Here is a 20,227-nt window from a genome sequence, read left to right on the forward strand (position 1 = left end):
TGGTGAGGCTGGAGATGTTCCATGTCTGCACTGTCCCACATGGGCAGCCAGTTACACTAGCTGTGCTGAATGGCACAGATCAAGACAGAGAACAGAGGTGTCATTCTGACTTCTTTATCGTTAATTGGCTTATTCTTATCAATTCTTAGCATCGCTCTCTCCTCATTGTTATTTCCATCAAACTTCACAGAAAAGGGTGGGGAGAGACTCAAATAGGCTGGTGTATTACTTTATGACATTTATTATGAGATCTTCATGAGTCATTACAGAGCTTTTGTCTCTCACCTTCATACCTCTACAGAGGGCAAACAGAGGGAAGGAAGAACAGAGTTTGGGAAAATGGGGTTATGTATTCCAGAAGGAGGAAAACACACATTCTTTATTCTATTGCTTCAAACAGATGTGCCACACAAGTCGTGAGGGTGGAAGATACAAACATAGCAAGCCAGGGAGACAGGGCTGGTGGGGTGGGGCGGGTTTCCGCGACACAGAGGGAGGGTTGGCCTGATGACTTTTGTGCTGCTTCCAGCAGAATCTCCTTCCAGCTGGTGCCAACAGGTCCAAGGGCAGCATGGCTTCTCATAGGTTGGTATGGCCAGGTGGGACATGGCTCTTCCGAAGCATTGCTCTGCCTTCCAAACCTGAGCAGAGTCCCTGCCTGCATGAGTGATGCTGAGGGCATGCGCTCTGTACTTCAGACTCTCCGTGGGCACTGTGCCTGGGAGAAGCCAAGTCGACAACACCCCCCACGCAGCCTCCAACACATCCCCCACATGGCGTGGTGCTGCGGTTTAAGAAGAACCATGGCCTGTCAAGGCCAGGAACCAAAAACACTGTGAGGGCCGGGCACCATCACCCATCCTTCCCACCGTTAGAAACAGCAGCATCAAGACTGAGTCTGCAAAACCCCAGGGAGGACAGGGGGCAGGGCCTGTGCTCCTATAGGTCTTCTGCCTGTCATTCTGGACACTCCTCCTGGGTGCCTAAAGTGCCTGGGCAGGGAGGGGTATTCTCTGCCCCTTACAAGTGCTCCAGGGATCTGGCAGTGAGTTCCTTCATAAACCCGTGTGCTGCAGCCGCGGCCACCTCCCACTGTTAGCCATAGCCACACACCTCACGAGCACACCCACCTCCCGTCCCTGTCATCTGCTGATCTGATCGCTCCTATGTGTGACAGAGACCCACCTACCTACAAAAGGCCGGCGCAGTCCTCCAACCCCTACAAAATGAAGCTGGAGAAGGACAGCCAGGCCAACTGTGAGATGAGCAGATGACACTAGCTGTGAAGGGAAAGATGCCAAAGCATAAAGCACTGTGCTCACAGAGACCAAGCCACCCTGCCCTGGGCAGCTGCTGGGTGACCCAGGAGCAGGTGCGTCTGCATGGGTCTGCCTCAGAGGTCGTATAGCCGTCCTTAAGAGCCACCATCACACTCGCCCTGGGGGACTGAGGACGATGCTCTCCTAAGCTTCCAGACATAGAGCTCTCAGTCCAAGGACCTATTTACAACACACCTGACCATCAGTTATCAGCGTATCCTGGAAATCGAGACTTCCCCTCACCTCTCATTTTACCTTGTTTATATGTCAACTATTCCTGATGTGGGGAAAATGGGAGACAAAGCGTGGGGGGTGGGCAGTGAAGGGAAAGACTGAGGAAGAAAATCAACAGTGAGGACGAAAGGGAGACTGAACAGGACATGACGAGTGGGCAGGACTCAGGGGACAGGGGTCGTGGTGACTATGGAGAAATGACTGTCATCACCTAGAGAGCCAGGGCCGGCCGGCGTGGTGAGAGGAGCTCTAGGACGGCTCTCCTCCCAGGTGCCAGGCCACTGCGCAGGGGGCTCAGAGCCAAGGCCTGCATGTGTCTTCATTGAAAACTGCATAAACAATCTCGCGGTTACCAACACTTGAGACACTTTCTTTGTTCAGGTGATTAGTGTGCAAAGGCAGGACAATGCCCTTCCCCACCTCCTCCCGTCCAAGCGGGTAGTAAATTCTCGGAAACTGCCTGCAACACAAATGGTATTTAAGGTGTAGCTAATCTCTTTTTCTATCAAAAAGCTGGTAACACCAGACCGCAAGTCTGATTAAATTCAGAGATGTTCCACGGCTCAAGGCAGCCAGGAGTGTCCAAATGGGGAGACAGCTGGTGGTGGAAACAGCCCCCCCATTCCTAAGGCCGGTGCTCCTTCCCCACTCTGGAATAGCCGACTGTCCATATGAAGAGTCCCTGGCATGCTGGGCTCAGGTGTCAGCCGGGTTGACCTCTTTGGAACAGAAGTAGTGCACGACCACTCCGTTGGGGTATCTTGCAAATGCACTGTAGAAAGGAAAATGGCTCAGGAGAGAAGACTTCTGAAAAAGGCGCCTTACTCAGGGGCCCTCCCAAAAGCGACCCACCCTAATCACAAGGGAAGGCACACACCTAGGGTCTTCTGAGTTTACACAGCCACCATCTCTGTCAAATAACAAACAGAGCACAAGCTCCATGCAGTCTGAAGGCATGGAAATGCTTCTTCTTAAGTCATCACTGTGACATACATGGAAGATGGAGATGGTTCTGCTCATCAGAGCAAGTTTTAGACGACTTCAAACAACAGACAGCAGGTTAGGTCTTTTAAAAGAAAAGGATTCTTCCACTCATGTAAGAAAAGGGACAAAGTGCCCTGCTTTTGCAAGCGAGGAGACAGACCGGAGTATATGCTCCAAACAGAATGATGCCGGCCCAGGATTTTACTCAAGTCATGAGGCAGCAGATGGAAAGATCTTTTTCTTCCTTCACAGGCACACCCCAAAAGATAAGAACTTTCACCCACATACGACTCATACACACCCACTGGTTACATCACAAGGTCTAGGTGCCAGAAGGGAAGGGCTCTACAGGCACGAAGTGAAGAGCCCCGTGCCATATGCTGTAAGTCTTTAAATCTCCAAAGCTAACCCGCAACACACAACAGGACGGCTCTCTGGACGCTCAAGAAGTAACAGTGGCTGAGACAGCCAAGAGCCATACTTTCCCCATCAGCTAAGGGCAGAAATCCATCCTGCGTGGGACCCACACACAGCCGTGCAGGAGGCTCACCTATTCCCAATCTTCTTCTTACACACCATGCAGACCTTCTCCTCCGTGATGATGCACTTCACCTGCTGATGTAAAATCCGCTCTTCCTGGACCTGTGAGAGGAGAGTGGGACAGAAGCCCCAGCGTCCAGAACACAGAACTGAAGGCAGAGGCTAGAGCTGCTTCATCCCCAAACCCCACAGACGCCTCTAATGGAAACACTTGCAAGCAACTGTCAAGTTGCTTATATCATCAGTTTGAGCTACAGCATTAAAGGAACACAAAGCTCTGCTTTTGTCTCTGGGGAATATGTGGTAACTGTCTCATACTAAAGAAGTACAACCCCCCCTAGAGTCTGGAAGGTTCATACCCTCAGAAATTCTGCATGGAGAAGGTTCTTGAGCACTTGATTGAACCGTTTTTTTTGTGCATTTTCTTCCAAGACCTTTTCCAGAAAGATGCGTATATCGTTAATCTGAGTGTTTGCTGGTAGAAGGTTGATGGCCTAGGGACAGGAACAGAGATGGGAACGGGGTGAGACAGAACAAAAGTGAGCCTGAGGAGAAGTCTGAAGCCACACAGCTCTCCAACCTCAGTCCCTTTCTCTGTCCTGTCCTCTCTTGAGTGTGCCCCTAAGTGCCTCTCATCTCCCCAGAAGAGCTCCTGACCTTGGTGGTGTCCAGCTTGCTGTGGTGCAGCTCGAGGACTTGCAGGGCTGCCTGGAGGTTGGCCTGTGGCTCCAGCAATTCCAGCTTGATTGGTCCCAGGCAGTGCACACTGGGGGGCGACAGGTACATCCGGAGCAGGGACAGATACACCTGTCTCACACAAGTCACATACATCAGGCTGGTGGTAAGCCTTCCAGAACCCCCCAGCATGACCACACCTAAAAATAAGAGGGGTTGGGCTCTAGTAAGAGCTGCCCTGGAGCACATAAAATTCATCATTTGTCACATTTTAAAAACTCTTGGTAAAGTCAGTCAACTGAAGAGATAAAAAAATTAAGGACTGTTTTTCATGAGAGAAAGAAAAAAACCACCCCCAAATGCCTTGCATTTATTAAGCATCATACTACTGACAAAACACCAACACTGCAAAATGACTCAAAAAGATCCCTCCCAGGAATCTGGCTTTGAGGCTGTGACCCTATCCCATCTTGGTAGACGAGGCTTAACCTGAAATGAGACACCATCTTTCCTACTGGGGCCAGTAACACAGTACTCAACACTCCGGGCTGGCTAATTCTTCTTTGAGGGTGGCCTGTGCACTGCTTAGCAGTGACTCCAGCCTCTACTGCCTAGATTCCAGTTATCCCCATGCCCCAGGCATGAGAGTCAAAAGTGTGACCAGACACGGACAAATCCATGTGCATTCTAGACAGAGCACAAAAGTGCACCTCCTCGCAACTGTCGGGCCTTATTATACAAGCTGGGACTCTTCCGAAACTGCAGGGGTTAGGGATGCTACTAACCACCATAAGTAAGCCAGAACCATCCCGAGCAAACCAGGATGTACGGTTATCCTGCCTCTCCTCAATACACAGGTGCAGAATCAGGGACCTCAGCCACTCCTACCAGTGTCCCCTGTGACCGCCCCCGAGGGGGTGGGCTGTGCTGCGAGGGGCAGTGGAAAGCGCACATGCTCCATGGGGCCAGTGTCACTACTTACATCTTTGTTGCCATCTCTGTTTTGGTCATAATGCTTGTGGCAGTACCTGAAAGGGAGAAAGTGGTGAGACGAGGCCAGAGCAGCCTCATGGAGAGAGGTCATGGATTCAGCCTGCGGGAGCAGCCTCACGATGGTGCCACAACTGGGGGCCAGCAAGGGAGGCAGAATGGAGGGGAGGCCGCTTGCTCTCCGGCCTCTCCTCCCTCTTCGGGGCCTGCTGTCGGTCTCACTGGTCTCACTGGGCAGTGTGATGGTGGTGAGGTGGGGGGGCGGGAAGGGGCGGGGAACGTACTCCTCGGCCATCTTTGTGTCCTTCAGGATGTGCACGTAGATGAAGAGCGCTTGCTCGTGCTTCCCCATGCGGCCCAGCAGCAGTGCCCGCTCTTCTAAGAGACCTGGGAGGAGGAAGGAACGTGAGTAACCTTCACCACCACTGCGTAAGCACAGGCTGGGAAGCTAAGCTGTTACACAACTGCGTGAAAGTATCTGTATTACTTAGGGTTTTTTTCAAGGAGAAAACTGCTAAAATTAGAAATGGGCGAAGGGAGCTATTTTAGAAAGTACTTTATCCTATCTTTTTTGTGATCACTTCTAAACTGGCTAAGAACTCTCATCCAAAGACCAAGTGCATAAAAAGCACCCACAAGGTGCCAAGCACTCCCGCTAAGGAAAGAATTTGGTCTCTGCTCTCCCGGAGCTCATCCATCACACAAATGTGTGTCTTTTTCAGACAAACAATGCCAGATTACAAATATTGCTAAATAATGAACTTGCCCAAGAACATGTGCTGATGCACGAAACAGGTCTCAACCTGGCCAGCAACTGCCAAGTGGTTCACACCCAAAAGAGACTCTTCTCACGCATGGTACAAAAGCGAGTCTTCAGATGGCACAGAACTGCAGCCCTGGCCTGAAACACGGGGCTTTCTCCAGCCCTAACTTGTGGGAAGAGTAGGGAACTGGGGAAAGGAATAGGATGAGTTTTTGCATTACCTTCTGCTGAAGTGGCTTCTGGCCATGAGCCAGACACTTACCATCAAAAGGAAAGTCACAGATGAGCCGGCCTGGATCATAGTAGCCCGAAATTTCCAAGAACATAAGGAGTTTCCGTCGGTATTCTCCCAGCTCACCCTCTTCCTCTCCAGCAGGGACTGGAGTTTTGCCTTGAAAGGAAACCAAGCTCAGTATGAAAGGCTGCTGCTGGACGGCAATATGGGGTCATCAAGAGAAACGAAAGGGATGGGGTTCATGATATCACCACGGTGATCAGAAAGGGCCCCCAAAGTGGGCTCCAGCTGTACTTTTCTTAGTTTATGGTCTCTGCATGACCCCCAAAATATCGGCTTGAGATACAAAAAAACAAGCTGCACAAATGCTCCTGTAAGCAAACCTGTTTCTTATCAGCACAGCTGCCATCTTACAGACAAATCTGTTCCTTCCCCCTCCCCTAGGGGCGATGCTCAGAGATCCCCAGATCCAGACAAGAGCTCTTGGGTCTCCTGTGCTGGCTCATTTAGCTGCCCTGGTGCCTCTGAGGAACTTCCCACCCACTTGGGCCCCGCAGAGGAGAGGAAGTTCTGCTTCCCTATGCCACATGGCACCCTCGGGTCCCAGGTCACCTCTAAGGCCCAGGGCCACTTGGCTTTCTACAAGAACTGGTACCTGCAGGGAAGGACAGGAGATATTCCTTCATCAGACCTTGCACCTTCTCACAGTACAGCTGGATCAGGCAGTTGTGGAACCGAGAGCCTGTCTCCTCCCAAACGTGGATGACATGTTCCTGAGGCAAGACATGGGTCTACCTGGTACCCTCTATGCTGTGATCCAGCTCTGTCTCCCTCACATTTTTAAGGCCCAACAGGTCCCATCCAGATGGTCTCCTCATGAAGTGATAGCTCTTTTAAAACCACCAGGAAATTTTGGACTACAACCCAGAAACATTAGGGATTGTTTTCTTTTCTGTTTTTAAAAGATTTTATTTATTTATTTGAGAGAGAGAACATAAGAGGGGTTGAGGGGCAGGGAGGAAAGGGGAAACAGACTCCCCACTGAGCAGGGAGCCCACAGGACCCTGGATCATGACTTGAGCTGAAGGCAGATGCTTAACTGACTGAGCCACCCAGGTGCCCCGAGGATTATTTTCTTGATTTGTAGTCTAAGCTCCTTTATTAACTTTGTACCATAATCCTCTAAACTCTCACATCTGCCCACGCAGTTACAGTTACATACTTGAATTCTGCTACCTAAAACCAATTTGGTTGCCCTGTGGCCCTGGCTGAATCAATGGCCATACAAACATGGCTTTGTATGAGATGTTTTTCTCCAACGCCATTCTCTTCTATCCCTCTGTACTCTATCTAGATTTAGAAGGCATTCATCAAAAGTAACATTTCCAGGTTGATCTACCAAGATCTTTCTTCAGAGGAGGTAGAAATAATCTTCCTTAAATTTCTACCAGTTCCCAGGTGACATAAACCCCAATCTGAATTGCCCAGTATTGAACTGCCCAATTTCCCCACGTGGTCCTGGATCCCACATTTAAAGGTTTTTAGTTCAGACTAAAAAAAAGATCTTACCAGATAAGGAATAGCCAGACCCTTAAAATTCTCCACCAAGAAGCCGAGCACCCGGTCCCGTGGCAGAGACTCTACCTCCGGAAGGTCTTCGGTAAAGATCTGTGGGAACAAACCCGGGTTCCAGAAGCAGAGCCATTTGACTGCAGTGCTGCCAACCACACATGGAACACACGGACACAGTGGAGGCTCAGGTGGACTTCTGAAGGGGGAAGGGTCTACCAAATGGCACCTGTGTGCCATCTCGTGTGACACGCTAGGTCGCAGGCGCTGGTCTCCCGACGTCTGTGGAAGTCTCTCTCCGCTACATTACACCGTTGTCTCCTATTTCCCAGGCTACTCCTCTGAATGCCAGAGAAACTACATGAATCCACCCCCCACCTCCAGCCACCACTGCCTAAGTAGAATTAGGACCCAGTGTGGTACTAGATAAATCCAAGAGATCCCTGTGATTTACCTTCAGGCCATCCTCTGGGAAGTCTCGCAGCACCCATACAGAGTAGGAAAAAATCAAATGCAGGTTTTCAGTACCTGGAGGGAAAAGATTGGTTGGCAGGTGAGGCCCACCCTGACCATAGGACGACTGCAAAGGCAGGTACAAAGGTTGCCCCTGAATTTACTTTCCAGGAGAGATGGTTCTGTCCAAACACCAGTCACTCAGGGATACTTGCCCCTACTGGGCTGATTACATGCTAAAGGGCTGTCACAGTTCCACCATGGTGGGGGGTGGGGACTCTAACCTCAAGTGGAGAAACAAAGATGGGTGAGCATAAGGGAGGGAGAGTCCTGACCCACCAGAATCAGAAATGGAGGGAGATCAGGTCCATTTGAACACAATCCTTTCCCCCTTCCCTTTCAAAAGTTGGCCTCACCAAGATGCTGCAGATACTGCACTGTCCTCTCATGGCCTTTCAGAGGCGAGTTTGCTTTCTTGGACTGGTCTACCAGCACCTGCAGAGCTGGCCAGGAAGCCCCCGCCCAACAAAAAAGTCATTAGCCTCTTCCAGGAAATACATGCCCATGGGAAAGTCACCGTACTTCAGTGGGTATCCCCTCTCCACAGACCACCCTCCCAGAACTGATCCCCTACTCCAGCCACCTTTCTCGTGGAGCCCCTTCTTCTCATACAGGATGATCAGCTCGCTGTACTTGTGCGCCTTCTTCAGCACGTGCTCGCTCTCCTCGATGTGGCAGTGGTTGTTCTCCAGGCGGAGCAGAGGGGCCACCAGGGCCACGTTCGTCTGCAGAGGAAGCACGACTTCTGTGGCAACCGCGTCGTGAAGGGACACCCCCACACCCCACCCAGCCCAGGCCTGCTTCAGGCCGGAAGGCCATGTATGGAACACAAGCCAGAGAAGGCCAACTGCCCTTTTCTAGGACTATGGGGAGTGGGGGGGGGGGGGGGGGGGGGAGAAAACACTGTCCCTGTTCACCCTGTAGCACCAACCCCAGTCTTACCAGAGAAGACCAGCCCACTGCAAATTCTGGGGCAATTATCTTGCCTTAACCTTTAAATTTCCAGAAGCTCAGAGGTGTCAGGTCAAGGCTGGGTGATTGCCATCATCCAAGATGCCACTCTTATTGATGGCAGGTCCCCCAAAGTAGCCCTTTCCCAGCTTCTGGGGACGGAGCCTTGCGGGTAGCGAGCGCCTGGAGAACTCACATGGAGGTAGCACTTGAGCAGGGTGGTGTCAATGATTTGCAACAGCTTCTTCTTGGATTTGATGGTAGGCGTGCCTTCCATAAGTGGGGAGGTGCTAGACTGGTGATCAGAGTCATTCAGCTTCTTTACCAACTGGCTTCGTTTCTGCCAAGGCCCAAAAATGTGGGGTTAAGGCCAGGACTCAATCATCCTTATCAACTGGGCCACCACGTAATATTCCAAATACTGCCAACACAGCTCATGCCTATCCACCCTGATCTCACATTAGCACATCATTAGCACATTAGTGCTAATCATTAGCACATCATTTTTCTTGGGGATCAAGACAGATGAATGCCAAATTGCCACAGATCCAGTAACAATTATTTATCAGGTAGTTACTACATCCCAGGCACTATGACAAGAATTTTACATCATCCTACTGTAAACCTACAACAAATGCAGACATTACTGTCATCCCCACTTTACAAGCGAAGAAGATATGGCACAGACACTGTATCTCTCAGAAGCAGCTGAGGCAAGTTTCAAATTAGGTCTAATTCCAATCCCCATGTTCTTTTGTTCATTTATTTTTTAAAGATTCCATTTATTTATTTGACAGAGAGGGAGAGAGAGAGTGCACATAAGCAGAGGGAGAGGGAGAAGCAGGCTCCCTGCTGAGCAAGGAGCCCGATATGGGACTCGCAGGACCCTGGGATCATGACCTGAGCCCAAGGCAGCTGCTTAACCAACTGAGCCACCCAGGCGCCTCCCCATATTCTTTTATTAAAAAGAAAAAAACCCAACAACTGTCTTGAGGTATAAGTAACATACAATAAAATGTACCCTTTTAAAGCATGAAATCCATTTTGACACATATGTACATGCATGTAACCATGACCCCCATCAAGGAACAGAATGTTTCCTATCACCCCAGAAAGTTCCCTTGGACTCTTCTCAAAGAATCCCACCCACTCTGACACCACAGATCTGATTTCTATCACTAGAGATCAGTTTTTACCTATCCTAGAACTTCCTATAAATAGAATCATCCAGTCTGTACTATACAGTGTCTGGCAATGCCCTCTGTTGTGTATGCTCTACCATCTCTCTGGCACAGGACTAGTCAGCTAAACTGAGACATTCCAAATGGCAGCAGAGGTGTCCAGGGAAAACATGTGCTCAGAGTCCTAAAGCAAAGACACAGGCAATAGAGGGCTTTCCTCAGTGCCACAGGCTTAGGAGACATTCTGCCCCAGGAATGTTTCTCACTTGGTACAGACAGAGGCATGTCTGTGTGCTCCCTGCCATCTGCCAGCCATAGCTGGGTACCACTGGAGCACAAGGTCAAGGAAGTGCTGAGGCTATGTGTGCCTGACCAGACCTGTGGGACCTTCACCAAGCCAGTAGCAGGTGACAGGTAGCTGGCTTACAATTTCCCAGCAGTATTTCTCAGTGTCTGCCCAGGGGACCCCTTACAGAGGTCTTCAGAACACTTACAGGGAAAAAATTTACTAAGTTCTCTGACTCTGGGTAAGTGCCCAGGGAATATGTAATAGCCCAGTGTGACAAAAGTTTGGAGTGAACAGTCTTTAACAGTTTTATTATTCACTTGAGAATTTCACTTATCTCTCCATAATAGTAAACTATAAAAGAAAACATACATCTAAATACTCCCTCTAAAAAAAAAAAAAAAAAAAAAAAAACATGTTATAGAAGAGTATTTATTGACAGGGAAAGGATTTCTCAATATACAGCTAAATTTTTAAAAAGTAAGCTAGAGAACTTCAGTTTGATATCCATTGGCAACAGTAATCCCATAAATTTTATTATTTTTTAAAAAGACTTATTTATTTGAGAGAGAGAGATCAAGAGATCGCATGCACGTGAGTAGGGGGAGGGGCAAAGGGAGAGGGGAAAAAACAATCCTCCAACAGACTCCCTGCTGAGTGCAGAGCCTAACGTAAGGCTCAAATCAGGACCCCAAGATCATGACCTGAGCTGAAATAAAAAATCATCATCTATCTACTCAATGGACTGTGCCACCCAGGGGCCCCAATAAATTTTTAAAAACTGAATTCATGACTACATACCCAAGCATGCCACAGAGACCTTGTTTGGTTTGGTTCCAGAACACTTCAATAAAGCAAGTATCGCAATAACGCTAGCCAAATTAATTTCTTGGTTTCACAGTGTGTACAAAAGCTATGCTTACATAGTATGGTAGTGTTATATCTAATGAAATAATGTATATACCTTAATTTAAGAATGCCTTATTGCTAAAAAATGCCAACCATCATTGAGCTTTCAGTGAGTTGTAATCTTTTTGCTGGTGGAGGGTCCTGACTCAGTGTTGGTGACTCAGGGTTGGGATGGCTGTGGCAATTTCTTAAAATAAGACAACAATGAAGTATGCCACATCAACGGACTCTTCCTTTTATGAATGATTTCTCTGTAGCATATGATGCTGATAGCATTTTACCCACGGAACTTCTTTCAAAACTGGAGTCCATCCTCTCAAACGCTGCCACTGCTTTACTAATTATGTTTAAGGAGTATTCTAAATCCTTTTTGTCATTTCAACAGTTTGGCCAGGAGTAGATTCCATCTCAAGAAACCACTTCCTTTGCTCCTCTGTAAGAAGCAACTCCTCATCCATGAGTTTTTCATGAGCTGGCAGCAAGTCACTCATGTCTTCAGGCTCCACTTCTCATCGAGTTCTCTCGCTATTCCCACCGCATCCCAGTTACTTCTTTCACTGAAGTCTTGAGCCCCTCAAAGTCATCCTTGAGGGCTGGAATCAACTTCTTCCAAATTCCTGTTCATGTTGATATTCTGACCTCTTCCCATGAATCATGAGTGTTCTTAATAGGATGTAGAATAATGAATCCTTTCCAGATTATTTATTTTTTTTTAAATTTACTTTACCCAGGTATGGAGGAATCATTATCTATAGCTGCTAGAAGCTTATGAAATGTATTTCATAAAGAAGACTTGAAAGTTAAAATTATTTCTTGATCTATGGGCTGCAGAAAAGATGCTGTGTTAGTATGAAAATAACATTAATCTTACTGTACATCTCCATTAGAGCCCTTGGGTGACCACGTGCACTGCCAGTGAGCAGTCATATTTTGAAAGGAATCTTTTTTTTCTGAGCTGCAGGTCTCAACGGGGGCTTAAAATGTTCAGTAAACTATGTTATGAACAGACGTGCTGTCATCTGGGCTTTGTTGTTCCATTTACAGAGCACTGGCAGGGCTGGTGTGTAGCGTCATTCTTAAGGGCCCTAGAATTTTCAAAATGCATTGCTCCAACTTTAAGTCACAAGTGGCATTAGCCCCTAAGAAGAGTCAGCCTCTCCTTAAAAGCTTTGAACCCACACACTGACTTCCCCTCTCTGGCTATGAAAGTCCTAGTTGGCATTTCCATCCAATAGAAGGCTGTTTCATCTATACTGAAGACCTGTTGTTGAGTAGAGCCACGTTCATGAACAATCTCACCGAGATCTCCTGGAGAACTTGCTGCAGCTTTTCCATCAGCACTTAGCACTTCACCTTGTACTTTATGTCACGAAGATGCCTTCTTCTTAAACCTTATGAACCAACCTCTGCTAGCTTCCAGCTTTTCCTCTGCAGCTTCCTCACCCCTCTCAGCCTTCACAGATTTGAAGAGAGTTAGGGCCTTGCTCTGGATTAGGCTTTGAGGAAAGGGAGTGTTGTGGCTGGTTTGATTTTTATCCAAACCAGTAAAACTGTCTCCAAATCAGCAATAGGCTGTTTTGCTTTCTTATTCATGTTCACTGCTGTAGCAGTTCTAATTTCCTTCAAGAATTTTTCCTTTGCTGGGGCACCTGGGTGGCTCATTGGGTTAAAGCCTCTCCCTTCAGCTCAGGTCTTGATCCCAGGGTCCTGGGATCGAGCCCCACATCAGGCTCTCTGCTCAGCATGGAGCCTGCTTTACCCTCTCTCTCTCTCTGCCTGCCTCTCTGCCTACTTGTGATCTCTTTCAAATAAATAAATAAAATCTTAAAAAAAAAAAAAAAGAATTTTTCCTTTGCATTCACAACTTGGCACAAGAGGCCTAGATTTTGGCCTATCCTGGCTTTTGACATGTCTTCCTCACTAAATTTAATTGTCTTTACTTTTGATTTAAAGTGAGAAACAGGGGCACCTGCATATTTCAGTGGGTTAGGCCTCTGACTTCAGCTCAGGTCATGATCCTGGGCTCCAGCCCCGAATCAGGCTCTCTGCTCAGCGGGGAGCCTGCTTCCCCCTCTCTCTCTGCCTGCCTCTCTGCCTACCTGTGATCTCTCTCTGTCAAATAAGTGAATAAAATCTTAAAAAAAAAAAAAAATAAAGTGAGAAACAGTGATTCTTCCTTTTACTTGAAACACTTAGAAGCCATTGTAGGGTTATCAACAGACTTAATTTCAGTATTATTGTGTCTCAGGGAGTAGGGAAACCCAAAGAGCAGGCGAGGCAGGGGAACAGCCAGCTGATAAAGTAGTCAGAACACAGACATTTTATTAAATTTGCTATCTTATATGGGAACAGCTGGTGGCATCTCAAAACAATTACAATAGTGACATCAAAGATCAGAGATCACAAAACTAAATTAAGTATGAAAAAGCTTGAAATGATGTGAGAATTACCAAAATGTGACAAAGACACCAATTAAGTAAATGCTGTTGGGAAAATGATTCCAAAAGACTTGCTCACTTCAATTTGTTTAAAAAAAAAAAAAAAAGGCAGCATCTGTGAAGCACAATAAAGGAGGTATGCCTCCAAAGGTCTAGAAGGACAACACTATAAAGTTGGTTACTTTTCTCTGGGTGATAGGGTTACAGGAGATTTATTTATTTATTTATTTATTTTTAACTTTTGCTATATACTTTTTTGTTGCCCAGTTTCCTGCATAGAGCATGTATTTTCCCACAAGTATGTATGTTCCAAAAGAGAGTTTCAAAAAACCGATTATTTTCTATCCACTAAAATTTCTTCTTCTGAGTTCCTAGGAGAGCTTCATGTAAATTTGCCAGAAATCAGGTACATTTCCTACTATCAAGATTTAGCATCAAAGATCAGTGGTATAACTGAATAGGGAGATGAAGGAGAAAGAAATGCACCCAGCCACCATAGCTTCTAAGGTATTCATTTACAGAATGCCTGTGGAAACGGAGAAGGCCCACCCTTCTCTGCCATAGAAAAGCAGGCATCGGAACTCCCAGGTGAACTCTTCCATACACCCCTGTACCATACCTACCTGTGTCAGGTAGTCAATCAGAGCTAAGTGTGCCTTCTCCAACTCAGCCCCTGAGAGCCCAGGCAGTGGGTTAGGGTACTGCAGCTGCTTCCTGTAGTCTGTGGGCAGCAGGTCCGGGTACAGGCCCATCACATGGGTAGGATCTACATGGAAGGGAAACACGATTCCCCAGAAAGGAGCACAGCAATTTAAGGATCAAATAAAACAACACCATTATAACAGCAAAGTAAGTTCCATACTAATTTTTTTTAAGATCTTTTTTATTTTTTAAGTAATCTCTATACCGAACATGAGGCTTCAACTCACAACTCCGAGATCAAGGGTCACATACTCTATCAACTGAGCCAGCCAGGTACCCTCAGACTCATTCTTTTAATTAAATGACTCCAAGTTCAAAAAGAGTCAATGAGCTCTACATTTCTATAATTTGAGCACTAATAACATGTATATTTCTCTAAACCATTACAAAAATGGTTTGACTCTATATTCCAAGACATACACACATATGCATATCCAGAATTGGAATGGAAAATTCATGAATTCTCTAAAAGTGGAGAAGAAAAAATTCCCCAAGGAAAAACTGCTAAGACATTAAAGTTGAATAATCAATAGCCTTAAAAATAAAAGAACTATATAAAGAAAAGAATATTACTAAAACAAATTACTATTACTAAAACAAAGCCAGACAATGGTCTAGGGCATATATATTTGCCGGATACATGGCAAGAAGCTAATAAATTAATTATATAAAATGTAAGTTGGAAAAAAAAAGATTTCTTATGATAAGAGGCAAAAGACATAAACAACTGACAAGAAAATAATATAAGTAAGTGGGAAAACGTTCTGCTACATTAAAAATTAGAGCAGTACATTAAAGAGTAAAGTCTGTAGAAAAATGTTTATATGATACTACCCAGGGCTTGCTATATTATGAAACTGAATCACTCTTACAATGCCAAGGCAAAAAATACTGCTACTTCAATAAGGAGAAAAGCACTTGGGCGCACCAATCCCACTTCTTGGAGTTTACCCTAAGGAAACAGTCTAAAAGATGGGAGGGGGAAGACACATCTGAAAGAGAAGGTCACATAAGGAATATTATTTGTAACAATGCAGTTCTGGAAACAATGTGGAATTCCTTCAGCAGCAGAACTATAGTCTACGTCAACTAAGAGACAATAATGCAATCATTACAAATTTTAATTATGAAGGGCACACAGCAAAATGGAAAAACACTAACAATTTTAAGTAATAAAAACTATAGGGGCGCCTGGGTGGCTCAGTGGTTTGGGCTGCTGCCTTAGGCTCGGGTCATGATCTCAGGGTCCTGGGATCGAGCCCCGCATCGGGCACCCTGCTCCGCAGGAAGCCTGCTTCCCTCTCTCTCTCTCTCTCTCTGCCTGCCTCTCTGCCTACTTGTGATCTCTGTCTGTCAAATAAATAAATAAAATCTTAAAAAAAAAAACTATAAAAACGAATACTGTTATAATTACACTGAGATGTACAAAGTAGGAAAAGCTTGGATGAAAAAGACACAAAACTAGAGTCAAGGCTAGATCTAGAGTAAGGTTTTTTTCCTTTAACACTTTAATGTTTCATCCTAACATTACTTTATTTTCATTCAAAAAGTTGGGGGACCAGGAGAAGGCCATGTCCTTCTAGAAGGAACTGAGCTCCAGACAAGCAGACCAGAAGAGAAATGCTACCCAGCCTTGCCTTGAAGCCTCCAGAACGCACATCATCCCCAAGAAACTGGTGTCTGACCACAGTATTTCTGCCAAGCCAGGAAGACTGTGTTCCTCAAAACCTGAGACAATGTGAAAGAGACACTCCTAAGAAACGGCAACCGAATGGGGTAGTTGGCAATTCCGCGTGTCTCCCACACAGAAGTGCAGTCTGAGGAACACAGATAACCACTGGGGACCCGGAGCGCATCCGTTGCCCTTTGGCGGCTTCCCGCACAACGGTGTGTGTCTACAGACAAGGCTCTAATCACATCACTCTACTTAAAACCTTGTGATGTCAACTGAAGCCTACAATACCAAGTCCAAATTCCCTGGCAGCATTCAAGGTCCTCTAGGATGCAGACCCAACATCTCTTTCCCATGCGATCTATCAAGCACCACCACCATCACACTGGGCTGTGGCTTACAGACCCTCAGCCACCACTGGGTGTCTCCTCCCGCCCACCTTCCTTTACACTCTGCTTTTTCTTCTGTCTTCCAGAGCCTGGTCACTGCCTCTTCAGACTCCTGACTTAATTCTCCACAATCCTGGAGACATTTATTCCCATGTTTCACTGAGTGGTTTTTCATGTAAGCGCCTTGTGGACAGACAATATGTCCTCTTTATCCTCGAAGCCCAGGATCAAAGATAGAGCTGCCACTGCCATCGCTTATCTGATTTGCCTTTGGGCTGATATTCACTGAGTCCAGGATTATGCCACACATTGAATTCTCAATCAGAGAGACAGGCAATTCACAAAGGGATTAAATTGCTTATGCAGAACAAAGGGTAGGGATTGACTCTTCTCTAGCCACATGGATCTGGCTGCTCCTGGAACAGACTAGGCAGTATTCCAACCTCACCACCTTGCCACCGGCCATTCCTTCTACCTGCACTGCACCTGCCCAGACAACTACCCGGTTCATTAAATAGCCTCCTTTAGGCCCTAACTTCTCAGAGATGCCTTCCCTATTTTATCTTAATTATAATCCTAATACCTATCTTCAGTACTCCTTATCCCCATTTCCCTGCTTTATTTTTCTTAGAGCTTACCACGTCCCAATATATTATAAATTTGCTCATTTATTTGGCTGTCTGCCCCGTCTCCAACAGAATATACACCCCACTACTTGGTACCCAGAATAGTCTCCAATGCATGGTAGAAGCTTGATAAAATTTGTATTGACTAAGTAAATAAGGAATGTAATATTTGAACAAATTCAATAGTCTAAGGCTCAATTTCAAGACCTAAATATGGGTTTCAAGAAATATAAAAACTGAGATGCCTGGGTGGCTCAGTGCGGTAAGCGTCTGCCTTGGGCTCAGGTCACTATCCCAGGGTCCTGGGATGTAACCCCTGCATCAGGATCCCTGCTCAGGGGGGAGTCTGCTTCTCCCTTTCCCTCTGTGCTCTCTGTGTGCTCTGTAGTCTCTCCAGTAAATAAAATCTTAAAAAGAAAAAAAAAAGTGGTGTTGATTTGTATGCAAATTTGCCCAGCTTGTTAATGTTTTAAAGTGACCAGGCAAGGTTCCTCAGTAAATATACAGGGGACCTAAAGAAAAGAACTGAAAGAGGAGTGGCTGGTTTAGCAGCTTCAAAACCCATTATACTTTCTATTAAGTTAAACCACCTGGAAAAGCTGAGAGTAAAAATAAAGCAAAGATGTTCCCCCATATTCATTTTTGGTAGTGGGTCTCATAAAGAAGTCTATACCCAGGATCAGACTTTTTATTTTGATGAAACTGGTTTCTATTGGAAGCAAATATACTCAAAGATTTGCATCTCAAAGGAGAAAGCATCTCCCCAGGGTTCAGGACTGCAAAGCATAGCTAGTGCTGAATACCAATAGTAGTGGGAACTGAGTGTTAGTAGGATTGCTATTGTTTTCATTAGTGTTCCACTTACAAAGCTGCCTATGTCTGAAGTGGTCTGCCCCAACCTCACTCTTCCCATAAGCTGTTATTTCCCATGAGTATTAATTATAGAATAGAAGGTTTTTGCAGGACCACCTCATATCTAAAATGCCTGCACCTTGATATATGTACATAAGAGTGCCCTGGGTGCCATGTAATGAATATTCTAACCACTGGAAAGAGATCTGGCCTCTCTACTGTAAATAAAGAAAGGGATACTGGAAGTCTCTTTATGGATGAGACCAGGTGCACAAGATGCGGACTGTAAATACATAACACTGTGGCCACCCACAGGATCTTGTGAGGCACGATGATCAAGAGATGAGCAGAAGCTTTCCCCGATCTCAGATGTCTAGTACTATCTCTCCTGCCCTTTCCAGGTTCCCCTCCCTCCATGAATTCCAACCAAGGCCAAACCCATGTGTTACCTGTGCCAAGCTTAGCAAAGACCTGCATGGACTCATCAAAACGCTTCTGGCAGAAGAGGTAGAAGGCATACAAGTTCTTGATGTGATGGATCTGCTGCTGCTTTTCGCTGTCGGAATCATCTTTCATTTCCTAGTGAGAGGGCAGAATAGGAAAGAGCTCACTTGCTCAACAAATATTTATTCAGCATATACTATGTATCAGACAACATCTTAGGAGCTCCGCATGCCCAAGTTTACAAGACAAGCCACATGGCACCTGCCCTCATAGACTTGTCCTGACATTCTAACCACAAGACTGAGAAGAAACTGTGCAATTAAAGTGCAACAGGGTTTCTACAAAATACCTCGGCAGTCCTCCTGAAAAAAAACTGTCAAGGTCATGAAAAACAACAGAAGAATGAGAAACTGTCACAGATCAGAGGACACTAAGGACACACAACAATTAAATACAATGTAATTTTGGGATTTGAAACCGGAACAGAAAAGGGGCATTAATGGAAAAACCGGTGAAATCTGAATAAAGTCTAGAGTTCACTTTAAAAACATGAAAAAGTCAAAACTAAAATAGGGTGAACGAGGACAGAAGCAATTGGAAGAGGTACCCAATCTAGTCTGAGCGGTGGGTGCGAGAAGGAAGCAAGAGGAATGCAGCCTGGGGTGTAAGGCCAAGCTGGAGTTAACCAGGGGAGTCCAGAACAGATGGAAGGGAAAAGGACATCACACGTGCAAGGCGCTAAGGTGACAGAGGGAACATGGTATGCTGAAGGAATGAAGGGGATTTAATGTTGCTGGCACAGCTGGGAAAGGTCCAATTTATAGTAAGAGCTAAATTAATGCAGCTATTTATTATCTTTGTTTCTTCCTTATAATCTTTATTCCCCTTAAATTCTTTTTAACCACTCTTTCCTACATTGAATTTCTTCCTTCAAAATGTCTTTCCAGTTTTCCCCTTCTTTTCCTTTCCTATTCTGTTGCCATCACCCCAGCCTAGACCACTATCAACACATGGTCGCATCTAGTCCAAGTCCTCTTGGTGCTTTGCAGGCTTTCAGAATCCAGCACAGCTTCCTTCTCTAGCTTATTCCCAGACACTCAAGCATTACCCTTCACTCCAGTTAGGATGGACTCCATGCCATTTCTACACTTGTTTTCACTTCTTTAGCTTCTTCAGACTCTTAATGCTCCCTATTTCCCCACCAGATCCTGACCTCACCTATTCAGAAAGGGACCAACAGTGGGATGTCTTGTCCAGCCCACAGGGAACTGTCCCCTGGCTAAAATTTGCCTCCACATTTTGTCAATGGCGAAGTTTAATATGTACTTGCCCTCTGAAAATTTCATGTATATTCCCAACTGTTGCATTCCCAACAATAGTTCACAAGGGTTCCTTTTTCTCCACATGCTCGCCAACACTTGTTACTCCTTGTGTTTTTGATTTTAGCCATTCTGACAGGTGTGAGGTGATGTCTCACTATGGTTTTTGGTTTGTGATTCCCTGACGATGAGTGATATTGACCATTTTTTGTCTGTTGGCCATCTGTATGTCTTCTTTGGAGAAATGTCTGTTCGTGCTTTTTGCCTGTTTTGATTCTTTATTTTTTTAGATGCTGAGTTGTGTAAGTTCTTTATGTATTTTGGATACTAAACCTTCACTGAGTATGTCATTTGTAAGTATCTTCTCCCATTCATTCATTGATTGTCTTTTAGTTTTGTTGGTGGTTTCCTTTGCTGTGCAGAAGCCTTTTATTTTGATGTAGTCCCAATACTTTATTTTTGCGTTTGTTTCCCTTGCCTGAGAAAAACGTTATGGCCCGTATCAGAGATTTTACTGCCTGTGTTCTCTTCCATTATTTTTATGGTTTCAAGTCTCACATTTAGGTCTTTAATCTACTTTGAGTTTATTTTTGTGTGGTGTAATAAAGTGATCCAGTTTCATTCTTTTGTTTTATT

The 20,227-nt window shown here is 45.7% G+C and overlaps 1 protein-coding gene across 1 annotated transcript in view; it reads right to left on the reverse strand.

Moving 5' to 3' along the window:
• Positions 1–225: 225 nt before the first annotated feature.
• The window catches only part of VPS39 (VPS39 subunit of HOPS complex), a 46,505-nt gene continuing 26,503 nt past the window's right edge, over positions 226–20,227 (reverse strand). Inside the window, exons 11-25 of the mRNA XM_059372606.1 lie at positions 18,278–18,407; positions 14,211–14,353; positions 8,970–9,113; positions 8,406–8,547; positions 8,179–8,265; positions 7,764–7,837; positions 7,310–7,408; positions 6,396–6,513; positions 5,768–5,896; positions 5,027–5,129; positions 4,735–4,780; positions 3,735–3,884; positions 3,437–3,571; positions 3,088–3,179; positions 226–2,325 (exon numbers count right to left, since the gene is read on the reverse strand). Coding sequence (XP_059228589.1) covers positions 2,250–2,325; positions 3,088–3,179; positions 3,437–3,571; positions 3,735–3,884; positions 4,735–4,780; positions 5,027–5,129; positions 5,768–5,896; positions 6,396–6,513; positions 7,310–7,408; positions 7,764–7,837; positions 8,179–8,265; positions 8,406–8,547; positions 8,970–9,113; positions 14,211–14,353; positions 18,278–18,407 — 1,668 coding nt within the window. The 3' untranslated portion in view covers positions 226–2,249. The remainder of the gene's footprint in view (positions 2,326–3,087; positions 3,180–3,436; positions 3,572–3,734; positions 3,885–4,734; positions 4,781–5,026; positions 5,130–5,767; positions 5,897–6,395; positions 6,514–7,309; positions 7,409–7,763; positions 7,838–8,178; positions 8,266–8,405; positions 8,548–8,969; positions 9,114–14,210; positions 14,354–18,277; positions 18,408–20,227) is intronic.

This window comes from Mustela nigripes, chromosome 13 (genome assembly GCF_022355385.1).
Source record: "Mustela nigripes isolate SB6536 chromosome 13, MUSNIG.SB6536, whole genome shotgun sequence".
NCBI lineage: Eukaryota > Metazoa > Chordata > Mammalia > Carnivora > Mustelidae > Mustela > Mustela nigripes.